This window comes from Bubalus bubalis, chromosome 9 (assembly GCF_019923935.1).
Source record: "Bubalus bubalis isolate 160015118507 breed Murrah chromosome 9, NDDB_SH_1, whole genome shotgun sequence".
Taxonomy (NCBI): Eukaryota; Metazoa; Chordata; class Mammalia; order Artiodactyla; family Bovidae; genus Bubalus; species Bubalus bubalis.
Genome location: NC_059165.1, coordinates 109,603,618 through 109,630,908, shown reverse-complemented (window position 1 = coordinate 109,630,908; position 27,291 = coordinate 109,603,618). Strand labels below are relative to the sequence as shown.

Genomic DNA, 27,291 nt, shown 5'->3' with positions numbered 1-27,291 from the left:
AGGACCATCAGTTGCCTAAATATAAAACTGATCTTTGGCAAAGATGTGTTACACAGGATAACACAGCAATAAGGAGATCCTTAATTTCACACCATCTCCTCACATCACGGGCCCTGTTCACTCTTCCCTTTCAAAGAGTTCAACTCTGTTCCAGAGAACTCAGAATTTTAAACAGGTGGTCTGCTGATTAACGTGTATCTCCTCAAACCTCAGTACTACAGCTATACAAATTACACTTTAAAAATATTTGAAACAGATAATTGAATTTATTGGTTGGCTATGAGTAGGAAAATACATCAGTAAAGAAAAGAGACCCTGTATATAAATATAATACTAGCTAGTTACAATGAAGGTTCCACTGAAAAGAACAGTAAAAGCCCTTGTTACCATCAGTCCATAGGTCATATTCAGTTTCCCATTACCCTTATTAAAGAGCTGCCTAGGCAAATGGGACATTCCTTGAGTTTAGTGCAGATAACGTGCTGGGTTTTGTTACATGAATGGTAAACAAAAGTTAGTCCAGTGCATTACATAATATAATGTACTGTGAATAAAGACTAGATACTCTATTTTAGACACTATTTCAATAGAACGGTTACTAAAATTTATGTAACCAAAGAGAGCAAAGTGAACATCTTAAAACACTGTTTACAAGTGGGGGATAAACACTTGCTATAAAGGTTCTTTGAATTCTCTGCAGCATCTCTGCTGGGTATTCTTATTGTTTCATTAAAAGAACAAATCTGCTGTAAATTGTTGTTTTGCCCAGGATGGATCTTGTACTTATATAGCATAACCCCCAAACCTTAAAAGTTACTATGGAAATTCTGTAAGTTTAAGTAGTAAAAAGTCGAATACAAAAACTTAAAACTTATTATTGAAAACTTGACATCTTAGAAGAGCTTTGAAATTTTAATTTCAACATTTAGAAGTGCATTCCACCCAATTTAATCATGTCCTTAGGTTTCAAAGTGCTAACTCAAGTTTTCCTGGTTGTCACTAAATCAAGTAAAATAGAAAACATTTCTTGGAGTTGTTCCCTGCTTATCTTCTAGGACTGTTAAGTTGCAATCAACAATTTATTTCTACAACTTAAAATTATGCCGTAAGTTAATTTTGATGAACATTATTTAAGTTCATAAAGCATAAATAATCAGCCACTAATACAGTAAACTGTATGTCAAGAGATTTTACAAGGAATTGAGCACCTCTGAATTTCTGATCATTAAAAAGAAAATATACCCCAAATTTTCTGCAAAATATTCATAAGATGGATTTATCCTGTAAGAACACTGAAATTACATTATGGCAACACCACATTAAATATGTTTGTTACAGAATTTTTGAAGAAAACCTATACTGTGAAAACTTACTAGTTTTTCTTTCTTTCTTTTTTTTTTTAACTGCATTTTAGGGAGTATGGATTACTGGAAATTATCCAGAACACAGAAAGTATTTAAAACACAAACCTTGCTTAACCAAAGTTTTGGTCTATTTTGGTGTGATCATTTATTCACTATAGACTGAAAATATTTTTTCTCTTTTGAAGCTTATGGTTGTAAATCTATACTTCTGGTTCAATTTATCACTATCTAATAAGGTGGAGAAGCTGTTCAAACTGACCCACAGAATGCAGTATGCCCAGAAGAGGCAAGAACAAATATTTTCAAGACATAACCAGCCATTATATCTTAGTATGCTGGTTCCAAATTAAAATATTTTGTAGACAATAACAAATACAGATGAAAATATTTTGTGTAAAGCTCAAACCTTTAGCATCTAACAAGTGCACTCTAGTTCCAGCATCTATGAAAAGAATACATCCTCCATTAAAAACAGAGTAAGTGCTTCTCCCCTTCTTCCATAAAGCTCAAGCAGTTTCCTTCATCTCATCAGTCCAGCCAGCTCCAGCTTGCCTTTGCTGGAAACTGTCATGATGCACACTACCAACACAGTGTTTAGGAAAAATGAGTAAACACACCTTTTATTCACACTTTACAAAAACCCAAAAAGAAACCCTAAAGAAAGCTATGCATTGGTTCTATATCAATAATACCAGCTTTCCAATGTACTGATTATAAACCAGATGTGTTTGGTGTCAGCACAACTTAAAACAGAAGGCAAAAAATAAAAAACTATCACAACAAAATCTTTAAAAAAAAAAAAAAAGAAAGAAAGAAAGAAAAAGCAAACCTCAAAGGAAAAACCAGGTCCCAGACAAAGATTCAAGATCAAAACCTTTTGTAGAATTTTTTTTTTAAAGGAAAAAAAAAAAGAATCTTTTACTTAAACAGTATGTAATTTTATTTTCTCTTAGAATAAGCACATTTAAGTGCTGAACATTTTTCATAAAATTTTAAGTCATTATCCAAAATGACTCATTCTCTGTATAAAAACTGTTATTAACATTCAACAATTTCTCTTAATGCTCACTGGGTACATGGTGTCCTTTTGCTTCCCTGCCTGCAGCTGAAACAAAAGCAGTTAGACCAAGTTCCCTCTGAATTCATTTGTTTTTTGAGAGAATGAATGAATGAAAACAGAACATAAAGGAGTTAACTTTGCAAAGTTAAAGCTGGCTTTAATCTCTATTCTACTAATGGCACTACAGGCAAAATACAAGGTATAATATCTTTTATCTTGGTTGACATATTAAAATGACTTGGTCACTTTAAAAATGATCTGAAGTATTGTCTTAGGGACCTGTTTTGAAAATACATCTCATTTATTTTATACTGCTTCATAAACGGAAAATTACTTTTTTTCTTTTTTAAAAAAAGGGAATGATTTTTTAAAAACATGGAAACTAAGGAATACATGGAAAACAAAAAGAATTCACATGATAGTAGTACTCTGGGTGACGAACAGCACTGTGCAATGACGCCAAGAAGCAGTGCTTGGGTCTGGCAAACAAAGACCCAGGGCTCCCCACCCTATGAACACATTCCAAAATGTGATATTCAATGCTTCACAATGGAAAAACCCACAGCTCATACAAAAGGATTTTCATAAAACTCTCACAAATGTTAAACAGTATTTAAAAAATACAAAAGAGGATGCACAGATTTTCTCTGCATGCACAGGCAGTGCTTGGTGGGAACAAATTCAGGCAGGCACAGTGGAGATAGGACAAGAAGTGTCTCAAAAAGGAGTTAAGAAGCTGTACCTAAGCAGCCATAATTTTTTAACTTAAAAAAGTTAAGGATTTAAAAATATCAGAATGTACATACATCAACCATTACACATTCAGTCCATAAATGCCTTCAGATCATTCACTACTCAGATTATCTGTCCTGGTAAATAGTTTTTTGCAAAAATCCAGGAATTCATCAGTAAGTTGTCTCTAGTCCAAGCAAATGTCCTAAACTTTAAACAGAGTTAAATTTAAAGAGCAATGTTCTCAATTTAAAAACAAAGTAGTACAAAAGGGCTAACAAAACCCTAACAGTGCAAATCATCAGCAGAGAAAGTCTGTTGCAACTTCTTTTACAAGCTTTATAACACATGAAACAGGTAAAAAAAACCTTAGCCTTAGATTACAATACAATCATTTCCAAATCTGATTTTTTTAGTACAAAATTTCATAAATCAGGTCTTCTGTGGATCATATACAATCATAAAGGCTAAATTCAAATTCTATATTTTACAAACAAGTCTGAAAAAGGAGGGAGTAAAGTATGGAAGAATGATCTCTGGATGTTATTACTGGCCTCAAAAAAGTAGTGCTACAGATTTCTGTGCAAAGAGAATATGCTGTTCAGTTTCCTATTTCAAGGCATGAAAATATTAAATTGGATAGAAGAAACAGGAAAATTATTTGCAACAAATTAAAGATAGGTGCAAACACACCAATCCCTGTCTAACAGTATATAAAGCATACTGGGCTCAGAATTTGTTTGCTAGCACCTGGCTTTCATACTATATCCTTATCAAATGATCAGACTGAAAACTCAAATCATCATTAAGAAAAAACAAACAAATAAATCTAAGTGGCCATACCTCACTCCCCTATATTCAGAATTTTTACAAGTTTACGAGTAAAACTGAGGTCATCCTCTGAAGGTACTTGACTACCTCCTGCCAGGAAGGTGAATGCCATTAACCTGGGGCAGGAAAGGCAGTAAGAGCTCCAGTTGTGCAAAAAGTGAGAAGTGGTCAGAGGGGATGAGTGGGTGTGGGCAGCCGCTGATATTGTTCTCAACTAGCCAATGGTGGTCCAGAGGTCCCAGGATGCCTAAAGTGTTCAGCTGAGGTTTAGAATAGAAGATGTAGTCAATTATACCCTGAAAAAGAGAAGGCAAAAAGAAAAATAAGAAAATGGCACATAAAATGACACTGAAATACTGAGAACTTTCAAGACATATTCCCAGTCATGTTTGGTAAACAAAGAAACTTACTGGCCTGTAGAAAAGGGCAGTTATTACACAGATCAAATAGCATCCCCAAATTGAAAATGAAGAAACCTTAGGGATGGTAATCATTCTTCCTCTTATATAGATTGTTTCAAAATCTTTAACGAGACCTAAAGAATCCTTCATTTCCTAACTTAATTTGTGACACTTTTCCTTGCTCACTACTCCACTGCCACACTAGCCCTTTTTGGGGAAGCAGGGTGTGAACTGAGGTACAATTCCTGTAGGTGATAAGCTCCATCCTCCTCCAGGTCCTCCGCACATGTCTGGAACACTTTCTTCTACTTGTCACCTGGCTAAGTCGTTCTTAACCTTCAAGTGCCAAGTTTAATTACTTTCGCAAGGCCTTCTGGAATCCTACCCTCATCCACTTAAAGCTACCACCTGATTTTTTCCCTTGCTAATGCATACCCTAAAGTGCAACTATATACTCATTTGTGTGGCTGAGATCTACATTCCCACCAGACCATGATGTCACAAAGGCCAAGCACATCTCTGCCTTTCACACCTTCAACAGCACTCAGGCACAGCATCCGGCACACAGCTAGGATACTCTTAGTTTGCTCCTCTCTGTCCAGTAACTGTAACAGTCTGTGCTTTACATGCTCTTGGCCAAAGTATTTAAGCACATTCTAAATTCTTCCCAACTTTCTACCAGTAACAGCAGTCAGAAGGGAAACACCTCTAATCTCGCCCACCTTTTGGTTATCATCCTCCCCTCTTCTGCCATCAACCTCCTTGAAACGAAAATCTGTAGCTGGTTTTCTCTCTCATTGCTCAGTTACTCTTCAACTCATTGTAGTCTAGTTTCTCTGACCATCTCTACAGACGACTCTGAGCAAATCTTTCTGAAGCTTAACACTCACTCCTCTTTCCCTAGAAAGGCTTTCTTTCCTTGGCATTTAAGTTCCTTATACTGTCATGGTTTTCCACCTCTTTGGTTACTAACATCATTTACATGTTAGTTTTGCCCAGTCTACTCTAGTCTCTCTTTAACTATACATACTCATCTCCTCCCAGTGTTAAATCATTATCTACAGTTCTGTAGATCCTCAAAAGTCAAATAAAACATTTTTTTAGTTTTCAACAGTTTCTCAAAGGAGTCTAAATAACCCTCCCCTCTAAAATTAAGCAACAGTTAACACAAGTATTTACACTATTCCACTAGACAATCTAACCTGAATGATTATTTTTTTTGAATGATTATTTTTGATTATTATTTTGATTATAATAAATGATTATTAGGTTAGAAATGGAAAACTAGGATTTAAGAGAGCAAAAATGCAAAAGATGGCAAAAAAGGACAGTTGAACACAAGTCCTAAACAACCACAGATCATAAAAATGAGGAGAATTACTAAGGAAAAAAACCCCATATTGTAATAATACATTAATTGTATAAGAAGGCATATAAACAATATGTGTATTAGAAAATTTACAACAGCTAATAGTAAACTATATTTTGGTTCTCAAATAGTACTGTTTCAGTTAAACTGAAATAAAAGAAATGGAACATCAAACTAACATCAAATAAAATACAATGGTCCTGCATATCCAGCTGTTAGTAATGAGCCCATTTAAAAAAAAAAGTCCTAAAGAGATGACAGGTAACTCAGGATTTAATATCATTATTTCATCTGATTTCTAACCCTGGAAATGATTCTAATAATATCTATAAAGTAGGGGTGGAATTCTAATCACACGGAATTCTACGTAAGAATACTGCTGTCAGCTAATTCGAGATGGCTTAATTCCATTCTGAGTGTTAACATTTAAAGCCATCACAAAATTAAAAAATGCTCTTAAAAAAAAAAAATGGAGTTTTAAATGTTTATTCATCTCAAAACTCACCTTAAAATCAAATGTGTAATTGGTGTAAGGCATCAGGCCACTCTCATAGGCACTCTTTAACTTGAAGCCATGAGTGATCCTTCCATTGGTTGTCCCATTTTTCCCATTACAGCTGAAGTTTGTAAGACTTTCATTGTATCTCAGTTCCTTAAAGTCTTTATGATTTGTTTCTACTCCACCAGTGCTCAAATATTCTACAACACCTATAAAGAATATAAATGTACTTTCTGCATTGTTAAGTATAATATACGATGTGCAATACATAACTAAACAGATAATTCAATAGTAAAGTTTTAAATCACACATATTCTCACTTTTTAAAATGTTTCACTATTTTCCACCTTTGCCAAAACTTGTATAAACACATTTTTCCATGGTTTTAATCATAGTGAATATTTTACACTTTACTGTACCATATGAACTTACATCATCTCAATTATTTTTTTTAATAATTGTGTAATACAACAGGGCTGACAAATAGTATTTGTTAAACCAGTTTCCTATTTCTTAAAAAAAATTCATGTTATTCCTATTTTTTTTTTTTTAAATTACCACCACAATCAGCATCTTGGTATGTAGGCTTCTGCTCAGGGTTAGTATGAAATACCAAGATTAGGCTTCATTGTGCTTATGAATACATGAATTATGAAAGAATGACAGAGCCATCTCACCATCTCTGGACACTATTTTTCCAGTGTGCTAAGCATAAGGTGGGGCTTCCCTGGTGGCTCAGATGGTAAAAAATCCACCTGCATTGCAGGAGACCTGAGTTCAATCCCTGGGTTGGGAAGATGCCTTGGAGGAGTGTGTGGCAACCCACTCCAGTATTCTTGCCTGGAGAATCCCATGGACAGAGGAGCCTGGACAGATACAGTCCATGGGATCGCAGAGTCAGAATGACAGAAGTAACTTAGCACACACAGAGGCATAAGGTGGGCTCTGCAAATATTTAACTTTCATTTAATCACTTAGCAAAACTAGACATTTTCCCATGTGTTTTGTTATTACCATGCAACATAGAAATGAGTCTTAAGATCTGTATCATGTGACAAGAGTCTCTTTTTGCCCCTCACATATTTTGTAGCTAAAGAGGATGAAAAGCAAATAAAGAACTTTCCAGTAATCCCCAGATGGCTTTGATGAGACGGACTAAAGAATTATGGATCTTAGGCACCTTTATTTCCCCGAAATCAGATTTTAATATAAATTTTATTTCATTATCTTTTCTTTCATCTATTGTGATAGCAGCAATATGCCACTGAATTTAACTACTCCAAGTGCATATGTGTGTGAATGCATGCATTCATGCATGCAAGTAAGTTCAAGGAAAAGTTCTCTTGAGTATCCAAGAAAGTATGGTTGTTACTCACTGTATTATCTATGGAAAAGTTTAAGAATAAGGCTTTCTGTATTCTTCCACTCTGTGACTAAATATCAACATTCTTGATCTTTTTTTGTTAAAACCACTGTCTGACCTCTGTAAATAGAAAAATCTCAAATTCCACCTGAGATGCACAATGTTTCTAATCACGTCTACCAAAATTTGAGATTGTATGATATATGGTCAAATTTAAACTGGATTATATTACCACATGCTGGAATCCCAGAGTCTGTCTTAATAACCTTTTCAGAGTCTGCAATACATATAACATGGGGATAATAAAATATGCCCATGTGTTTTCTGAAGATGATTAATATCCTTCCTCTGGAGGTACCAGAGGATAATACCATTACCATTTACTATTTCATTTTATAATGAAGTGGTAATAATACCATTTCATTTTCAAAATGGTCTCCCTACTCCACATAAAAAAAATTTTTTTAACCTGATTGATAGCGGCCACTATAAACTGAATTTTCATTTTGACTAGATTTGGAATTATCAGAAACAACACATTACAAAAGCATTTTAAGTCAGCAAGTGTTCTATGTAAAATAGTCTTGTTTTGTTTACCAGAGTCCGGCAAAGAATTAAGATCTGCACATAACACTAGTGGAATAGTTCCAAATTCTCCTAATACACTGGACTGGAGACTTCTCGAGGCTTTATCAATAATATTCTTCACTTCTGAGAGGAACATCATCGTTTGAACCAACTTCACATCAGAGTATTCAGGGTCCCAATGCATATGAGCATTAGCCACAAGAATAAGCTGTTTTTCTGTTCCAAGATGTGGCTTTCCAGCTATATTAGATAAAAAGAAAAGAAACAAAGCCCATATATTCTCACATGGTCTGAAAGCAAGTAATATCTCAGAGTCCTGGGAATAAAAAAAAGAACGCTAAAATCTGGTTGAAAATCTCCCATCTGAAAACTGATCTACCCTCTGTAACAAACCTGAGAAACAGACATCTGGCCTCTGGGATGAGTACTTCCAGCACAGGGTATTCACTCTTTGAACAAAGAGAGCCCATTCTATTTGGGATAGCTTGGTTTTTAAATAGTTCCAGCTCCTTAAAACTTCTGATCTTCTAGATATCCTAAACTGAGCATCACAAAATTAAACAGACATCTTTTCTTAAAAAACATTTAAAACAGTCACTAAGTTCCATCTTTCATCTTTTCTGTCCCTCAGATTAAATATCCCCATTTCCAACTGCTCCTCAAGTGACGGAAGTCTCAGTTCTTAGCATGATGATCGCTCTCTAAATATACATTTAATTTGAAATAAGTGGTCCATTTCTCCAAGACTTAAGACCTTTAAAATAATGACTAAAAGCAGGTCAGGAAGAGAAGTCAACACAGAAATATCCCTGTTGCCAAGAAATTGTATTAAGTGTACAGAATTCTTCTCTCTGAGCAGTTATTTTAACTAATATTTACTTCAGCATTTTATGTGAAAAATTCTCGAGCAGAAAAAACCTTGTTTTATGCCTTTTAAGATTTGAAATACTTTTCTAGGCAATGCTTCCTCTTCTTGAGCTTTGTGGTAGAGAAAAATGGATATGAGATTTTAGAAAAGATTTAAATTCTGCATTTCTTCAGGCATTACACAAGAGTATTAATATGAAACATTTTCTGTCTTTTATTCCATTTTGGAGGCCAAATTTTACAGGAAGTGGAAAGGTCACTCACATGATATTTCAATCAATTCCTTTCGAAGCTCTAGCAGTACGGCAACTCCTATGTTATCTTTTGTCATGACTCTGTTCAGCATGGCTTCAGACCCTTCTGAATTTGCCATGGCTAGTTGATTAAATTCAACAGTGTGTTTCTGAACCAAAGTAAATCTAAAACAAAACATACACAAATATAAAATTGGGAATACCAAGACATTCGTTTTGTGGTAAATGCAATTTCCCCCCAACTTCCTTAACAGATATGATGACATGTAAATTACATTACAGAAAATCCTCCACACTTAGCACTAAGCTTCCCATGTCCATTTCAGTTGCTCTCAGTCTGCCACAGATACAAATAACATCTTGAAAAACTTTTACAACTTAAGATAATGCAGTCATTTTCTATTTAGGTTTCATGTTGGAATATTTCATCTTACAATTTTGAAATAATTTTCTTCCAAAGTATGGGCTTAAGAATCTCTCTACCATCCCAGAGGGAATGCAATCACAAAGTGTTTCAATTAACAACTGGAGTTAAACCCTAGAAGACACCTGAAAAAACAGCAGAACTTTCAACATGTCTTCCAAAAACATTTTTTCTGATGAATCAAAACAAAACCCTTTAAATCATAGTACTGTTTTCTTGAGAAATAATATGGTGCCTCATTCTCTTAGTTGCCAACTAATTTCCATTCCCTTGACCCTCATCCTGCAAATACAGAGAATATTTTAAGAGTAAGATGACTGGGGAATTCCCTGGTGGTCCAGTAGTTAGGACTCTGACTTCCACTGCAGGGGAACAGGTTCAATCACTGCTCAAGGAACTAAGATCCCCACATGGCATGGATCCCCCCCCAAAAAAAAGAAGAAAGAAAGAAGATGACTTACTTTTCTGTTTTAAAGAATATTGCACAGCCATCAACATGTTTTCTTTCTTGTTCTGACATTGTCCTAGCTCTAGATTTAGGACTAAAGAATCCATTGTAGCCACGTTCTTTCAGTTCTACCAGAAAAAAACTGTAATACTGTTCTGTTTCAACTTCCTGAAAAATTGTAAACAGCAGTTATTTCATAAGACAAAAACCAGTCATATGCACTATCTTTATATGTAGTTTGAGACCTTAAAATAAATTCAAAGGACTGATCTGAAGAATGAAGAATTACATCTTTTCAATGTAATTTATCTGAAATCAATCATAACACCTACTTGTCATTTTACAGGTACCAGTTGATAAAGTACCTTTTTGCTGTTTAGGAGTAAAGAATGGAAAGCCATATACCCCTATGCATATGTATTTCCTTATATTTTAAAACTGGGGTAAACAAAAATCAGAGCAGTAGAAGGAACTCCACAGATCAAGTTTCAGACCACAAGGAGAAAGTCACTTGCCGAAGGTCATGTGTTATTATGAGGGTTGGACTGAGAACCCAGTTACTATCTACCAGATTCAATGTTCTTTCCACTTGGCCCTAATTATTCAATTACCACTGGTAGTAAAACAAAATTATACCTTGACAGTGCCACAGTTTCAGAACATTGCCACTCAATTAAAAATAGTGTGGAGGGACATAAGGGAGGAGCAGGTAAACATTTAGCTGTAATAGCAAACACCAGCTTAACCCATTTGCTTAACTTGGCAGCACAGTACTAAAAGCACAGGATGCAGTAAATGTTCCCGGAATTCAGTCAATACAGGAAAAGTCCGTATTTTAAGAACCGCTAAAGCCAGGACTTCAACTGTGTTAATGTAATACATACTCAAGCTATTCGTTGCTTGATCAAGGGGCATTTCTGCAATTTAAACAAGTATTCTTCTGATGACTTACCTGAAGACTTATGATATCAGCATTGCAACTCAAGATTTCTTGAATAATGGCCTTTTTCCTGTAGTCCCAATTTAGTGCCCATGATGGACAGTAGCCATATAACTGCCGGGTCGCATATTTATCACAAAGAACATTATAGCACATGACAGAAAATAAGGCTGTAGGAAAGATAACTTTACTTATTCATGCACGTGGCAGAAAAAAAAAATTAATTTTGTTTCACTTAAAACTAAGTTTGATTTTATTCATTCAATAATATATTCACAGAAAAGCTACCATATGCCAGACATGGCATAAGTCAGATAATAAAGGAAGAACAGATATATGAACAAATATAAATAACAATTGTGTTTCCCACTACACAAGTACAGACAGAAGGTTCAAAAGGAAACAGACTAAGATCTTGAGTCCTTCAGCTTCTAAGACCAAGACTCCTCATTTCTATGCTCCCTCCACCAATTCATCAATTATTAATGTAGAATGTACTCTGACATTTATCTAAGAAAACATAAGTTTTTTCTTAACAGTCATCTCTGCTTTTCTTCTACAAAGCAACTATTAATTCACATGAAAGAAGAACACCATTGCACCCCTGACAGAAGTGCCCAAACTATTTTCATACAATTTTAAAAGATTAGAGGTCATTAGCCTGATTTCTCTCTCAAGTAGGTGTTTTCGCTATCTTATAATTTTGTATTATCATACATCTGGAATACTGTAGAATTTGGGAAATTACAATATAGAAAGATTTGGGTGTGTTTATTATAACTGAATTTGATCAATACTTTAGAGCAGAGTTTCTCAAAAGCAACACCATGGACATCATGAGTAGGTAATTCTTTGTTGTTGAGGGCTGTGCTATGCACAGCCGCATCTCTGATCTCTAGCCACAAGATGCCAAGAGCACATCTACCACTTGTTGACAATGAAAAAATATCTCCAGATGCTGCTGAATGTCTTCTGGGGGATAAAACCGCCCCTGGCTGAGAAGTACTGCCTTATACCAAACTTTCCTCGACAATGATTATATAAAGGCCAGTTACACCAGGGTTTCCCTAGTGGCTCAGACAGTAAAGATTCTGCCTGCAATGTGGGAGACTTGGGTTCGATCCTTGGATTGGGAAGATCCCCTGGAGGAGGGAACAGCCACCCACTCCAGCATTCTGGCCTGGAGAATCCCCATGGACAGAGGAGCCTGGCAGGCAACAGTCCAGGAGAACAGAGTCAGACACGACTGAGCGACTTCCACTTCACTCACACAAGCCTTTATTATTATTATTATCTTCAAATCAAATCAACCTTAAGCGTTCTACTGTAATACTGCCCATAATCTAAAGCATACCAACAATACTATTAGGTTTATAAAGACAAAGTAAAAATAAGATTAAAAAAAAAAATCAGGTTACCAACCAGTTGGCCGTGTTCTGTCTGGTTCTTGTAACATAATCCAAGATCTTGGAGGTGGCTGTTCTGTTGAAACTAGTTGAACATAAAACACAAAATTAAACAATATTCTTAGACGTCTTTCTAAAAAAACGGTTTAATCAAATGACCACTTACTTCTTTTTGCAGTACCTGCCAAATTATCAAGCAAATAGTTCAGTAGCCTTCTTGTTCCATCTGGCTCCAGATAGAGGTTCAATATGTCCTGGGTAAGTGGATTTCCTGGAAATATTTTTAAAATAGGTAAAATGAAACAAAGACAAATATTAAAATATTTCAAAACTTAAAAATATACCAAAACTATCAGATCATTTGTGTATTAACTATGTAATTGTATATATTAACCACATATATAAATATATATATATTAACTCAATATATCAAACTAGAAAAAATATTTTTTTCAGTTTTTTATGTGAAGAGTAAAAATAATTCATACCACATTACATAGAAGTATCCAAAAATGATTACTAATGGACTGATGTCAATCTAGAAGATATCTAATAGTGCTCTGCATTTGACCCTGCCTCTTCAACACTTTCATAATGATCAAAAGCAAGCAAAACGGGATTGGGGAAGAGTGGGAAGAAGGACTAGGAGAAGGAAAGGTGAGAGCCAATATAATCAACCTGAGAATCATAATTTAAGAATGCTACAGAGTTAATAAGGAAATATCCTACTGAGAAATGCAGTCTAGCACTTAGATTTTTCAAAATTCTAAAGAATGAAATAGCAAAATGAGACAGATTTGGTTTAAGATTAACTCACTAATGAAGGGGGAAAACCCCAGAGCAGTATTCCAACAGCAAATTCAATCACTGTTTCATAAGTGCCAAAAATGAAAGCAAATGCAATGGTTTACATGTACTGTTAAGAGTCTGAAATCTCTCAGAAGGGTTTCTTACATATGAGAAGGAACAACACAGTACACTGTTTAAAACCAAAGTTCTTATCCATGTTCCATTTTAAGAAAGACTAGTAAATTCTATAGACTGAAGACAGTTAAAATAATAAGACATTTTAATTTGAAATTTTTTTTAAGTATGGAATTTAAGAATCATCACCAAACAGAGAAAAAAAGCAATCTGCATTTATTCTTTTCTCTTGTGAAAGAACAGACACAAAAAGCAGAATGAGGACAAGGGACAGGATCTAATAGAAAGCCAGCTCACCTGTGAGATAGTGGAATATCCTTCATAAAAAGCCAGATTACATGGGTGGGAAGAACAGCTAAATTAGTTGGCTTTTAAGATCTCTACAACTTTAATAACTGTAAAGGTAAAAATGTGCTCCTATAAATGCAAAGTATTAATTACAGGAAAACAAGTTACAACATATGTGTACAGTTCTTTACAGATACCAGAGTCCTGAAATTTTCATTTAGTCACAATCCTATGAAACAAGTAGCTATAACTTGAAAGTTACCAGGACCCTATGGGTGTGTTGAGAAAATGAAGTCAACTAAAAATTTCTCAGTACAAGGTAAGCATCCTATTCTAACCAGATTACACTTAACACTGTCTTTTTTACTACTTTCTAGCGTAAAAAATATTTAAAGGCAATCACTGAGGTTACAGAATTCCAGCTGAGCTAATTAAAATCCTAAAAGATGATGCTGAGAAAGTGCTGAACTCACTATGTCAGCAAATACAGAAAACTCAGTAGTGGCCACAGGACTGGAAAAGGTCTATTTTTATTCCAAATCAAAAGAAAGGCAATGCCAAAGAAAGTTCCCATTACTGTACAACTGCACTCATACCACATGATAGCAAGGTTATGCTCAAAATCCTTCAAGCTAGGTTTCAGCAGTACGTTAAACAAGAACTTCCAGATGTAAAAGCTGGATATAAAAAAGGAAAGGCAGAGGAACCAGAGAACAAATTGCCAACATCCAATGGATCACAGAGAAAGCAAGAGAATTCCAGAAAAAATACCTACTTTTGCTTCATTGACTATGCTAGAGCCTGGCTCACAACAAACTAGAAAATTCTGAAAGAGATGGGAATACCAGACCACCTTAGCTATCTCCTGAGAAACCTACATGTAGGTCAACAAGAAGTAACAGAACCAGACATGGAACAATGGACTGGTTCAAAATTGAGAAAGGACGTGGTCAAAGCTAAATACTGTCACCCTACTTATTTAACTTATATACAGAATACACCATGTGAAATGCCAGGCTGGATGAATCACAAACTAAAATCAAGATTGCCAGGAGAAACATCAACAACCTCAGATTTGCAGATGTTACCACTCTAATAGTAGAAAGCAAGAGGAACTAAAGAGATGCTTGATGAGGGTGAAAGACTAGAGTGAAAAGGCTGGCTTAAAACTCAACATTCAAAAACTAAGACCATGGCATTAGGTCCGAGCACTTCATGGCAAACAGAAGGGGGAAAAGTGGAAACAGTGACAGATTTTATTTTCGTGGGCTCTAAAAATCACTGAAGACAGTGACTGCAGTCGTGAAACTTAAAGACACTTACTCAATGAAAGGAAAGCTATGACAAACCTGGACAGCATATTAAAAAGCAGAGACATCACTTTGCCAACAAAGGTCCCTATAGTCAAAGCTATTGTTTCTCTAGGAGTCACGTATGGATGAGAGAGTTGGATCATCAAGAAGGCAGAGTACTGAAGAATTGATGCTTTCAAACTGTGGCGCTGGAGAAGACTCTTGAGAGTCTCTTGGATTGCAAGGAGATCAAATCAGTCAATCCTAAAGAAATCAACTCCAACCCTGAATATTCATTGAAAGGACTGATGCTGAAGCTCCAATACTTTGGCCACCTGTAGTGAAGAGCTGACTCACTGGAAAACATTCTGACACTGGGAAAGATCCAGGGCAAGAGGAGAAGGGGGTGACAGAGGATGACGTGGTTGGATGATATCGACACAACAGACATAAATCTGAGCAAAATACAGGAGATGGTGAAGGACAGGGATCTGACTTTCTAAGATATTAAGATGAGGTGGCAAGAATACACAGAAGAACTATACAAAAAGATCTTAATGACCCAGATAAGCACAATGGTGTGATCAGTCACCTGGAGACAGACATCCTGGAGTGTGAAGTCAAGTGGGCCTTAGGAAGCATCACTATGAACAAAGCTAGTGGAAGTGATGGTATTCCAGCTGAGCTATTTCAAATCTTAAAAGATGATGCTATTTAAGTGCTTCACTTAATATGCCAGCAGAGTTGGAAGACTCAGCAGTGGCCACAGGACTGGAAAAGGTTAGTTTTCATTCAAATCCCAAAGAAGGGCAATGCCAAAGAATGTTCCAACCACAGCACAATTGCACTCATTTCACATGCTAGCAAGGTTATTCTCAAAATCCTCCAAGCTAGGTTTCAACAGTACGTGAAATAAGAATTTCGACATGTATAAGCTGGATTAGAAAAGACAGGGGAACCAGAGATCACATTGCCAACATCCACTGGATCACAGAAAAAGCAAGAGAATTGCAGAAAAACATCTACTTCTGCTTCACTGACTACACTAAAGCCTTTAGCTATGTGGGTCACACAAACTGTGGAAAATTCTGAAAGAGTTGTGAATACCAGACCACCTCACCAGTCTCCTGTGAAACCTGTATGCAGGTCAAGAAGCAACAATCAGAACCAGACATGGAACAATGAACTGGTTTCAAACTGGGAAAGAGTATGTCAAGGCTGTATACTGTCACTCTGCTTATTTAATTTATATGCAGAGTACATCATGCAAAATGTTGGGCTGGATGTAGCACAAGCTGGAATCAAGATTGCCAGGAGAAATACCAATAACCTCAGATATGCATAACACTACCCTTATGGCAGAAAGGGAAGAGGAACTAAAGAGCCTCTTGACGAAGGTGAAAGGGGAGAGTGAAAAAGCTGGCTTACAACTCAACATTCAGAAAAGCTAAGATCATGGCATCCAGTCCCATCATCTTATGGCAAATAGATGGGGAAACAATGGAAACGTTGACAAACTTTCTTTCTCTGGGCCCCAAAATCACTGCAGACAGTGACTGCAGCCATGAAATTTAAAGACGCTTGATTCTTGGAAGGTTTGAAACCTATGACAAACCTAGACAGCCCATTAAAAACCAGAGACATTACTTTGCCAACAAAGGTCCGACTAGTCAAAGCTATGGTTTTTCAAGTAGTCATGTATGGATGTGAGAGTTGGACCATAAAGAAGGCTGAGCACCAAAGAATTGATGCTTTCAAACTGTGGTGCTGGAGAGGACTCTTGAGAATCCCTTGGACAGCAAGGAGATCAAACTAGTCAATCCTAAAGGTAATCAACCATGAATATTCATTGAAAGGACTGATGCTGAAGCTGATGCTCCATTTCTTTGGCCACCTGATGCAGAGAGCCAGTTCACTGGAGAAGACCCTGATGCTGGGAAAGAGTGAAGGCAGGAGGAGAAGGGGACAACAGAGGACAAGATAGTGGGATAGCATCACTGACTCAATGGACATGAGTTTGAGCGAACTCTGGGAAATGGTAAAGGACAGGGAAGCATGGTGTGCTGCAGTCCATGGGGTTGCAAAAGATCAGACATCAATGAGTGGCTGAATAACAATAAATGGATGAAGTCAAATGGTATATTTTCCACAACATACGTGCACTTTTTTGAAATTCCTTTAAATTTATAATTAATCTGGCTTTTCATTGCCTGGAAAAATAATATACATAGGGTAAACTTAAAAAGTACAACACAATTCTGCAATTAAAACATGATGTTGAGCCCTCAAAACTAAGGAAGAAAAGTGAGTGAGAGAAGCTACTTCTGAAGAGATGAAGTAAACATACTTTTCCCTATTCTTCCCACCAAAAACAACTAAAGCCTCTGTAAAGAAACATAAGACTGAATGAAATGTGGGTAAGAAGGCAGAATGATCAAGGCCTGAGGAACACAGTAGAGAACTCCTTGAATTCACTATTTGCCTAACATACGCCAGATACAGAACTGAAAAAGCCAGCAACTTGAACATATAAATGGGAACAAGGGAAAAAAAAAATCCAACAAAAGCGGAAGGACCAGGAAACGGCAACCTAACAAAACAAAACTCATAGATAGCAGCATCTTTATTCCAGCTAAACACCAAAGAAATAAAGAGCAACTACTAAAGATATACAAATAGATCATTCAAATGTACTTAGACAAATTAAAATGGTAATATAAAAAGATGCTCAAATAACCATAGAAAAGCAAGAAAAAGAAAACAAAAAACCAAGCAAGGAGAAAAAATAGAAAACAAAAAATGAAGAGGCAGCTGTAGCCCCAATAAATCAATAATTACAGTGAGTGTAAATGGTCTAAATATACCAATTAAAAGATAGAGATTGGCAGAATGGATTTAAAAACATGACCCAACTATATGCTATAAACAAGAAACTCACTTCAAATATACCAGTCTAAGCAGGTTGAAAGGAAAAGGATGGGGGAAAAAAATCATGCAAATATTAATCAAATAAAAGCCGAAGTGATTATACCAATATCAAATACAGTAAATTTCAGAGAAAATTACCACAGCATGAGTGGTCTTGTGTAATGACAAAGGGCCAATCCTCAAGAAGAACTGGCAATTCTGAATGTGTACTCATTAAGTAACAAAACTCAAAATGTTTTTGAGAGAGGGGTATTGATATCTCCAAGTGTAATTTTAGATTTCTCTATTGTCCTTTCAAGTGTAATTTTACATTTTCCTATTGTCCTTTCTTTTAAATTTGTGGATGTTTGGTTTTATGGCCCAGGCATGAACCTTTTTGTCCCTTGGGCACTGAACAGGAGTTGTATTCTGCTATTATTGGGTAGGTGGTCTATAAATATCAGTTATATCCAGTATATCTGTCTAATACCTCTTGGACTGATGGCATTTGTGGACTTTTGTCTGGTTCTATCAATTTTTGAGAGAGGGGTATTAATGTCTCCAAGTGTAATTTTAGTATGTCAAGACTGAGTATTTTCACCCTGTTTATTTAACTAATATGCAGATTACATCATGTGAAACGCTGGACTGGATGAAGCACAAGCTAGAATAAAGACTGCCGAGAGAAATATCAATAACTTCAGATATGCCAATGACACCATCCTTATGACAGAAAGCAAAGAGGAACTAAATAAAGAGCCTCTTGATGAAAGTGAAAGAAGAGACTGAAAAATCTGGCTTACCACTCAACACTCATAAAACTAAGATCATGGCATCCAGTCCCATCATTTCATGGCAAACAGATGGGGCCACAATGGAAACAGTGACAGACTTTATTTTCTTGGGCTCCAAAATCACTGCAGATGGTGACTGCAGCCATGAAATTAAAAGATGCCTGCTTCTTGGAAAAAAAGTTAATGACCAACCTAGACAGCATATTAAAAAGCAAAAACATTGCTTTGCCAACAAAGGTCCATCCAGTCAAAGCTATGGTTTTTCCAGTAGTCATGTATGAATGTGAGAGTTGGACCATAAAGAAAGCTGAGTGCCAAAGAATTGATGCTTTTGAACTGTAGTGTTAGAGAAGACTCTTGAGAGTCCCCTGGACTGCAAGGAGATCTAACTAGTCAATCCTAAAGGAAATCAGTCCTGAATATTCATCAGGACTGATGCGAAGCTGAAGCTCCAATACTTTGCCCACCTGATACCAAGAACTGACTCATTGGAAAAGACCCTGATGCTGGGAAAGACTGAAGGCAGGAAGAGAAGGGGACGACAGAGGATGAGATGGTTGGATGCCATCACTGATTCAATGGGCGTGAGTTTGAGCAAGTTCTGGGAGTTGGTAATGGACCAGGAAGCCTGGTGTGCTGCAGTCCATGGGGTCACAAAGTGTTGGACACAACAATTGAGCAACTGAACTGAACTGAATATCACCTTGATACCAAAACCAGGCAAGGTGAGTATAAAGCAAACAAAAAACAAAAATACAAACATCTCTCATGAATAGAGAGTCAAAAATCCTTATGAAAATATTAGGATACACACATGGGCAATAAATAAACTATTCATCATGATCAAGCAGATTTTATTCCAGGAATGCAAGCATGGTTCAATATTCAAAAATTAGTTACCAAGCTAAAGAAAAATTACATTTTACATCATATCAACTGATATAAAACAAATATTTGACAAAATTTAATACCCATTCATGATTTTAAATGCTCAGAAAAAGGACAGAAGGAAATTTCCTCAAATTGATAAAGAGAATCTACAAAATACCTACTGCTAACATTATACTCATAAATGAAAACAATACTTTCTAAGATCAAGTAAAAGGAGAGATATCTGCTTTCACAGCTTTTACTCAACATAGCGCTGGAAGTTCTAGTCAGTGCCATAAGGCAAGAGAAAGGGGGGGAAAGCATACATATTAGAAAAAATAAAATAAACTTGTTCCTGTTTGCAAGTAACTAATTTTCTACATAGAAAAAAATTTTGTAATTACCAAATAACCTATTAAAAAAAAAAAGAAAAACCAACCCCTAAAACTAAAATAGGGTTCTATGATGTAGAAGGATATAAAATAAAACTTTAAAAATCCATTATATTTCTATATACAGGGAATGAACATGAGGAGGGCACTGCAACAACCCACTCCAGCATTCTCGTCTGGAGAATCCCATGGACAGAGGAACCTGCTGGGCCACAGTCCATAGGGTCATAAAGAGTCAGACACAACTGAAGCCACTTAACAACCACACAAATATTGGAATGAACACAAAGACAGCAAAATTTAAATACATTATGATTTATATTCACTCAAACAAAAAGACAAGTATTAAGTCTAACAAAATATTTACAGGACTTATATACCAAAAACTATACAACACTGATGAAAAAGATCAAAGAAGATCTAAATATATGGAAAGATATAGCACATTCCTTGATTGGAAGACACTACATAGTAAAGATGTCAGTTCTCCCCAATTTGATACAAGTTATCAAAATCCCAGCAATATTTTTTTATAACCACAGACAAAATTATTCTAAAATGTATATGGAAAGGCCAAAGAACTAGAATAGCTAAAATCATTTTTAAGAAGACTACAGAGGAAGAATCAATCTATCTATTAAGACTTATTACTCTATTTCAAGTTCCAAAACCTATGTGATATTGGCAGAAGGCCAGACACAGGGACTGATGAAAAGAAGAGAATCCACATAGATATGTTCAACTGATTTATGAAAACAGTGCAAAAGCAATTTAATGGAGGATAAATTTTTCAACAAATGGTGCTAGAGCAACTGGGCATGTAGAGCTATTTTAAAGAGTTCTTAGACTTGACACCAAAAGTAAGCTCCAGAAACAAAAATACTGATAAACTGGACTTTATCAAAATTTAAGACTTTTGCTATATATATACCTGTGTGATAGTATGATTTACAATAAAATACCCTGTGTGATAGTATGATTTACAATAAGAAATATATATTTACTTTCTGTCTGGTATTCCTGGTACATAGATCCTAAAACTTCTGAAATTTCCTAAGTGATGAGATTGATAAAGATGCTTTATGTTAATGAGGTGGTATTTAGATTTCTCTGAAAGACAGGGCTGATTGCTAAGAGAACTATTATGTGACTAGAAGGTTGGAACTTTCAGTCCCACCCCCAGAAGGGACAAAACACCAAGAGCCAATGATCTAATCAACTAGACCTACAAAATGGAGCCTCCATAAAAACCCAGTAAGATGGTTAAACAACCCATGAAGATATATATCTATGGAATATTACTCATCAATATAAACAAGCAAACACCCAACAACCTGGGCGACTTTCCAAAGAATTAACCTGAATTAAAAAAAAAAATCTCAAAAGGTTAGACACAGCATAATTCTATTTACATAGTATTTTAAAAAATAGTTTAATTAATTAATTAATTTAATGGCTGTACTGGGTCTTCACTGCTGTGTGGGCTTTTCTGTAGGTGTAAAAAGCAGGGGCTGTTCCCCAGCTGCGGAGCACGGGTTTCTCATTGCGGTGGCTTCTCCTGTTGTAGAGCAGTGCCTCTAGGGTGCTTGAGCTTCAGCAGTTGTTGCACTTGTGCTCAGGAGCTGAGGCTTGCAGGCTCTAGAAAACAGGCTCAAAAGCTGTGGCACATGGGCTTAACTGCTCTGAGGCATGTGGGATCTTCCCAGATCAGGTATTGAACCTGTTGTCTCCTGCACTGGCAGGCAGATTCTGTACCACTGAGCCACCAGCAAGTTCTACATATTATTTTTGAAATAACAAAATTACAGAAAGTTTTTTCCGTGGTTTTAAGAAATTAAGGAGTGAACTGGGGCAAGAAGAAGCAAGTGTAGCTATTAAAGTGCAATAGGAGGGATCCTTTGGTGATGGAACCGTTCTGTACCTTGACTGTGCGTATGTGTGTAGTTGCTCAGTCGTGTCCAACTCTTGGTGACCCCATGGACTGTAGCCCGCCAGGCTCCTCTGTCCATGGAATTCTCCAGGCAAGAATACTGGAGTGGGGAGCCATTCCCTTCTCCAGGGGAGCTTCCCAACCAATACCCTGGTTGTGAAGCTGTACTATAGGTTTGAAAGATGTTATCACTGGAGGGAAATTGGTAAAGGCATATGAATTGTTCTCTGCATTATTTCTTACAGGTTCATGTGAATCTTTTAAGTACCCCAAAATTTGTTTTAAAAAATGAATGTGCATCTAAGGTTATAGTCCTATCTTTCACAGTAGAACAATTTTGAAGAACATGGAAAAACTTAAAAAAAAAAAGACACATGCTAGCCTTAGGCAAACAACTTTAAAGAAAATGCTATGAACTGAATTACATGGCAGAAATACTCTGGCTCTGTACGAATGGATGATATAGCAAATAGACTTGATTTTTGAACAAGGTGATACATTTTCTCTTTCAAATAATGAACAGTGATATGAGAAATTATGAAAGTTTTCAGAGAGAAAGGGTAATGTAACTGTTTTTTAGTAGCTAGCACAACATTACAATACAAAGTTGCAAAGCTCAGGAAAATAACAGAGATCTGTCTTAAAACGGTAAAATTAAGTGAAAAGACTACTGTTATAGACAGATATGTAACAATGTCGAACAGAATTGCTGAGCTATACAAACATCTCAGTGAAACTATACTTCCAAGAGAGAAACATACAGCACAAATGTCAAATGGTAAAGGATCTTTCTGAAATGGAAGACCAAGGAATCAAAACTGAAGGTGCCATAAAGACTTTTCTACCCATCCCCAGCATTTACTTTCACAGGCTTTTACATACATTAAATCAGTGTAAAACCTGTGACCAATGACCCTAACCTCAAATAAAGTTTGTAATCTTTAGACGATGAGATGGTTGGATAGTATTATAGACTCAATGGACATGCGTTTGAGCAAACTCCAGGAGACAGTGAAGGATAGGGAAGCGTGGCGTGCTGCAGTCCATGGGGTCGCAAAGAGTCGGACATGACTTAGTGACTGAACAACAGCAGCAAAATCTTTAGAGAAATGAATATAGGCTAAGGTTTGTAAATATATGTATACTATAAGATTACAAAAAAACCTTAAACCAGAAGGACATACAACAGTAGCTGCCCCTGGGAGGAGAAAAAGACTAGAAGAGGAACAAAGAAGAGGGCCTTAACATTCTGTAACGTTTTATTTCTTTTACATTAAAAGAACAGACACAAAAGTGACAAAATATTGCTAATTCTGGTAGTCCTTATATGGATTACACTTGGCTACATTTTATATTTTTTCTGTTTTTCAAATTTAAAAACAGGAAAATAAGAATAAATCAGACTTACCATAGGGAAATAGAACAGAAAAAGGCTTTTGCAACTCACATTTCCCTGACATCCATTTTAAGAGGCCTCACCCAGTGTAACCACATAGATAAAACCTTTCCAAAGAACCATTTATAAAGGTGATGTCTGTTGAACATGGTTTTACATATATTTGTAAAGGTATTATTTATATTCTTCCAATTGCTTTTGTGAACAATAACATTAATTTTATAATATGACATGGATTTATATAAACAAAACCTCATTCTATAACTATTTTTAAGAAGTAAAATTCTTGAAGACCTAACCATGTGATTTTGGGGTGGAAGGGGCGGCACAACACACAGCATGTGGGATCTTAGTTCTCCAACCAGAGACCGAATGCAGGCCCCTTGCAGTGCAAGGGCAGAGCCACAGCCACTTGATGGAGAAGGAAGTCTCCCCGTGCTCTCTATTTAGGAATCAATTATTGAGTAAGCTGGCCACGTCTACAAGACTAGTGAAGAATCATAATGTGATTAAAAAAAAAATTACAGGCATTAACGTATACTTAAAATATAACTTTTAACCTTGCTGGTTTAAAAAAATATTTCTTAATACTTCTTACTACGTCAATTATGTCCCCAAGTTCTAACATATTAATGAAGTCCTTATTAATCAATTTTATTTTTGATTTTTTTGATTTTTTAAAAAATACTTTAATACTGGTCTTTATATTAGAGGATTCAAATGGATCAAAATTTTCTAACTGTTTTCTGCACTTTGTCAGAATCTCCATTTTTTGAGACCTGAACATTAAAAAAAGAAATAAGCTGTTTTACAGCATGATGAAATAAAGTCTGATATCAAGAATGTATAACCAAAACATAGAGGTGACTGAAATAAGGGCAAGAAAAGCAATGCTAGGCTAGGAGGAAAAAACAATAAAAAGACTAGCAGACAATCTATCAGTGAAAAAGAGAAAAAACTAGTGGGCTACATCTAACAAACGGATGAACTCTGGGGAAGAATGAACCTGCAGATCCCGGCAAAGATTCCCTTACGCCTTCTTCAGACTCAAAGACATACAGATAAACCATAAGCAGCACAAATATGGGAAGTCATACCTTTCAGGCCTAAGGTCTGCAACTGAAACAGTTTTCCCAGCTCAAAAGGTAGAACTCGTAACAGGTTGTTATTTAAATGGAGTTCCCTGTAGATGTAAAAATTCCAGGAAGTCAAAAGATATATTAACTTTAACAGCTAAAATCGACAATATGATTTCTAGGAATATAAAGATATAAATACTTAATACAAATTTAGTATTATAAGCTAATGTCTAGTACAGTGCTTCTCATGTGGTTAAAAAAAAAAAAAGACACAACAAAAAAGATCACAAACTGCCAAAGACATACATTTATAAAACACATGGGGGGGGGGAAATCAATTATTGTAAAAGTGAGAAAGAAAAAGACCAACAAAATATAAGCCCATTTTTTAAGAGCATGAGATTCAACAGATACATGCTGTGTATCTCACTGCAAGCTGGTGACACACTCTGAATTGGCACAGTCCAGAGACTGCCCGGGCCAGCACAGACGGATGCCTCCCACACATTCCAGAAAGTGGAAATGAAAACCCCGCCTAACATGTAAACTGTGAAAATAGAATTTAAATGATCATATCATGCCGAAACAAAATACTTTATGGTAGCTGCATAATAAGTTTATGATTAATATTTTTCCAAATTTACTGTTTCACTTTATAAATAATGGCAGCTATATTAATAACCACTGATTATTTTAATGATTTGTTTTGCATAGAAAATTTAACTATGAAAGACACCTTCAGTAGGAAAAAAGAAAGATCCAATATGAAGATACTGGTAATATCCTATAATAGTAAGTTTTGTCAATTTTTACAGGTGAATGAGAACTACTTATGAAATCCTTGGTTCTTAGAATTTAAAAGAAGCTTGGTTACTACTGAGTAAAACCAGAGGTTGGTGAGGCCATAAAATGAACAAGAAAAACTTGTTCTGAATACCTGTTATTTCCACATCTATCATATTGGAAAGGAGGTCCTTTGAGTAAATTTGGTTCAGAGGATTAAAAGTCATGGTATATACTCATTAAGCCTGAAATTGTCAAAGGGCTGTCTGGAAACAACAGAGGTTAAAAAAAAAAAACACCTCTCACAAGGTCCTTATACCTTTTTTTATTATGCAGGAAATGATAGAAAGCAGCAGAAAAAGTCAGTGTAATTTTTTTTTTAAAGGCAGGTAATATGAAATGGTACAAGATTTTCCATTAGGATTAACATAATAGCTAGAAATTGGCTTTATATTCAACTTAAGTAAATCTCATCTATCTTAGAAAACAGAGGTTACAGGCATCACCATTTACTAATACAGTATTTGCCAAACAGGGTTGCTAATAGCTTTTTAGTCAGTATCCCAAATATTGCTGATCTCAGCTGGGTCCTTATTACAGCAACTTCACAGATAAAGGAACACTCAGCAAGGTTATAAGAAGCTTGCCCCAAATCACACAATTTATAAACGACAAAGTTTCTAATCTGAACTCTGTATGACTCCACATTCTATCTGCCTCCTATACTCCACACTACAGTCCCCCACATTCAATCACTAATTCTAGCTTCTTTCAAGTCCCATCTTTGTTACTATCATGCACAGAAGCCCTGAGACAGTCAAAAAGGTATCACTAATTGGCAATGACTTCCTAGATCCTGTATTAAGGATAAGGGGCCCCAGAATTTAGTGGAGAAAAAGCACCTCAACTGTGTCACAAGTGCGTGCATATATGGAATAACACAAGCACTTTCTATTTGTTTGCTCCACTTTGTCTTAAAATTTTGTTTCAAATATGAAGTATATTACACAAAACAGCAATGAAATAAATGTTAGGCAATGGATCTACGTGACTTATGATTTATTAGCTGACATTCAATTTTCCCAGAAAACTTTACCTCATGTTTAATTTTGTTCAAATAACATTAAATTGACAATGTTGTTTCCTAACAAAGTGGTGTTTCCTAACAATATAATAATATTTTCTTTTAAGGGTATACAACTATGCACTGAGTTGAATCTGTGTACCTGAGTGATACCATGTTTCCGAGTTCTGCCGGTAAACTTCGGATTTTATTAGAGGACAGGTCCAGATACACCAGATTGTGAAGCTTGGCAATGTCTGAAGGAATGCGGGACAGGGAATTGTCACTTAGATACAAAGCTGTCAAGTGAGTTAGTGACCACAAAGATGAGCTTAAGCTTCTTACTTTTCCTGTAAAAGAAAAAAAATGGGACAAGAATTAACTCTACAATTTGGTCTCCGGATTAAGTAACATTTAGATGTTTTATTGAGTAATAACTTATCATACAAAAAATTGTGAGAAAGGGGTCAACACCTTATTGATTCTAGAACAATTCACTGCTAGGATTAAGTTATAAACTCTCCACTTAGCAAACTAACCACAACTCATTTAAGGAAATATATCAGTGTTTAGATTGCATTGTTATTTTTAAGAGCACAATAGTTGAAAGACTTTATCCTTTAATTAGCCTCAGCTATGAAAAGAAGAAGTATGAGTAATTTATAGTAATAAGTCTAATATACATGAATCAACCAATTTCAGAGATCAGACACCAATCAAGGCAGGAGAGTGACCCGTTAAGGAAGGGAAACAAACAAGTCAGGTCTACTATTATCTGAGCTTACTTCTTGAACAGTTCAGCACAGTTAGGGGATTCCAGGGGAGGAACACAGATCTCCCCCAAGTACAGGATACAGAGCATATGTCCAGGGAAGCCAGGATGACTAGAATTTATAAAGGCAGAGTACCAGAGAGGAGAGAGATGAAGAGAGAGGTTTAGAGATTTACTTTCCCCCTCAAGTTATCAACTGATCAGCAGATGCATGTGAGAAACTGCCTGAGCCAGAGGAAAAAAACACCCAAAAGG

General features: G+C 35.9%; 1 protein-coding gene across 3 annotated transcripts in view; it reads right to left on the bottom strand.

Annotated features, from left to right (window-relative positions):
• Positions 1-246: 246 nt before the first annotated feature.
• Positions 247-27,291, bottom strand: part of CNOT6 (CCR4-NOT transcription complex subunit 6) — an 84,404-nt gene continuing 57,359 nt past the window's right edge. For 2 of the 3 annotated variants that reach the window (XM_025293982.3, XM_044948515.2), the window contains 10 exons: positions 26,428-26,614; positions 24,437-24,522; positions 12,713-12,817; positions 12,563-12,631; positions 11,153-11,310; positions 10,214-10,368; positions 9,339-9,493; positions 8,217-8,447; positions 6,263-6,465; positions 247-4,283 (listed from right to left, as the gene is read on the bottom strand). In XM_025293982.3, the coding sequence (XP_025149767.1) occupies positions 4,071-4,283; positions 6,263-6,465; positions 8,217-8,447; positions 9,339-9,493; positions 10,214-10,368; positions 11,153-11,310; positions 12,563-12,631; positions 12,713-12,817; positions 24,437-24,522; positions 26,428-26,614 (1,562 nt within the window). In that variant the 3' untranslated portion in view covers positions 247-4,070. The remainder of the gene's footprint in view (positions 4,284-6,262; positions 6,466-8,216; positions 8,448-9,338; positions 9,494-10,213; positions 10,369-11,152; positions 11,311-12,562; positions 12,632-12,712; positions 12,818-24,436; positions 24,523-26,427; positions 26,615-27,291) is intronic. The other variant, XM_006080749.4, reaches the window with a different exon arrangement.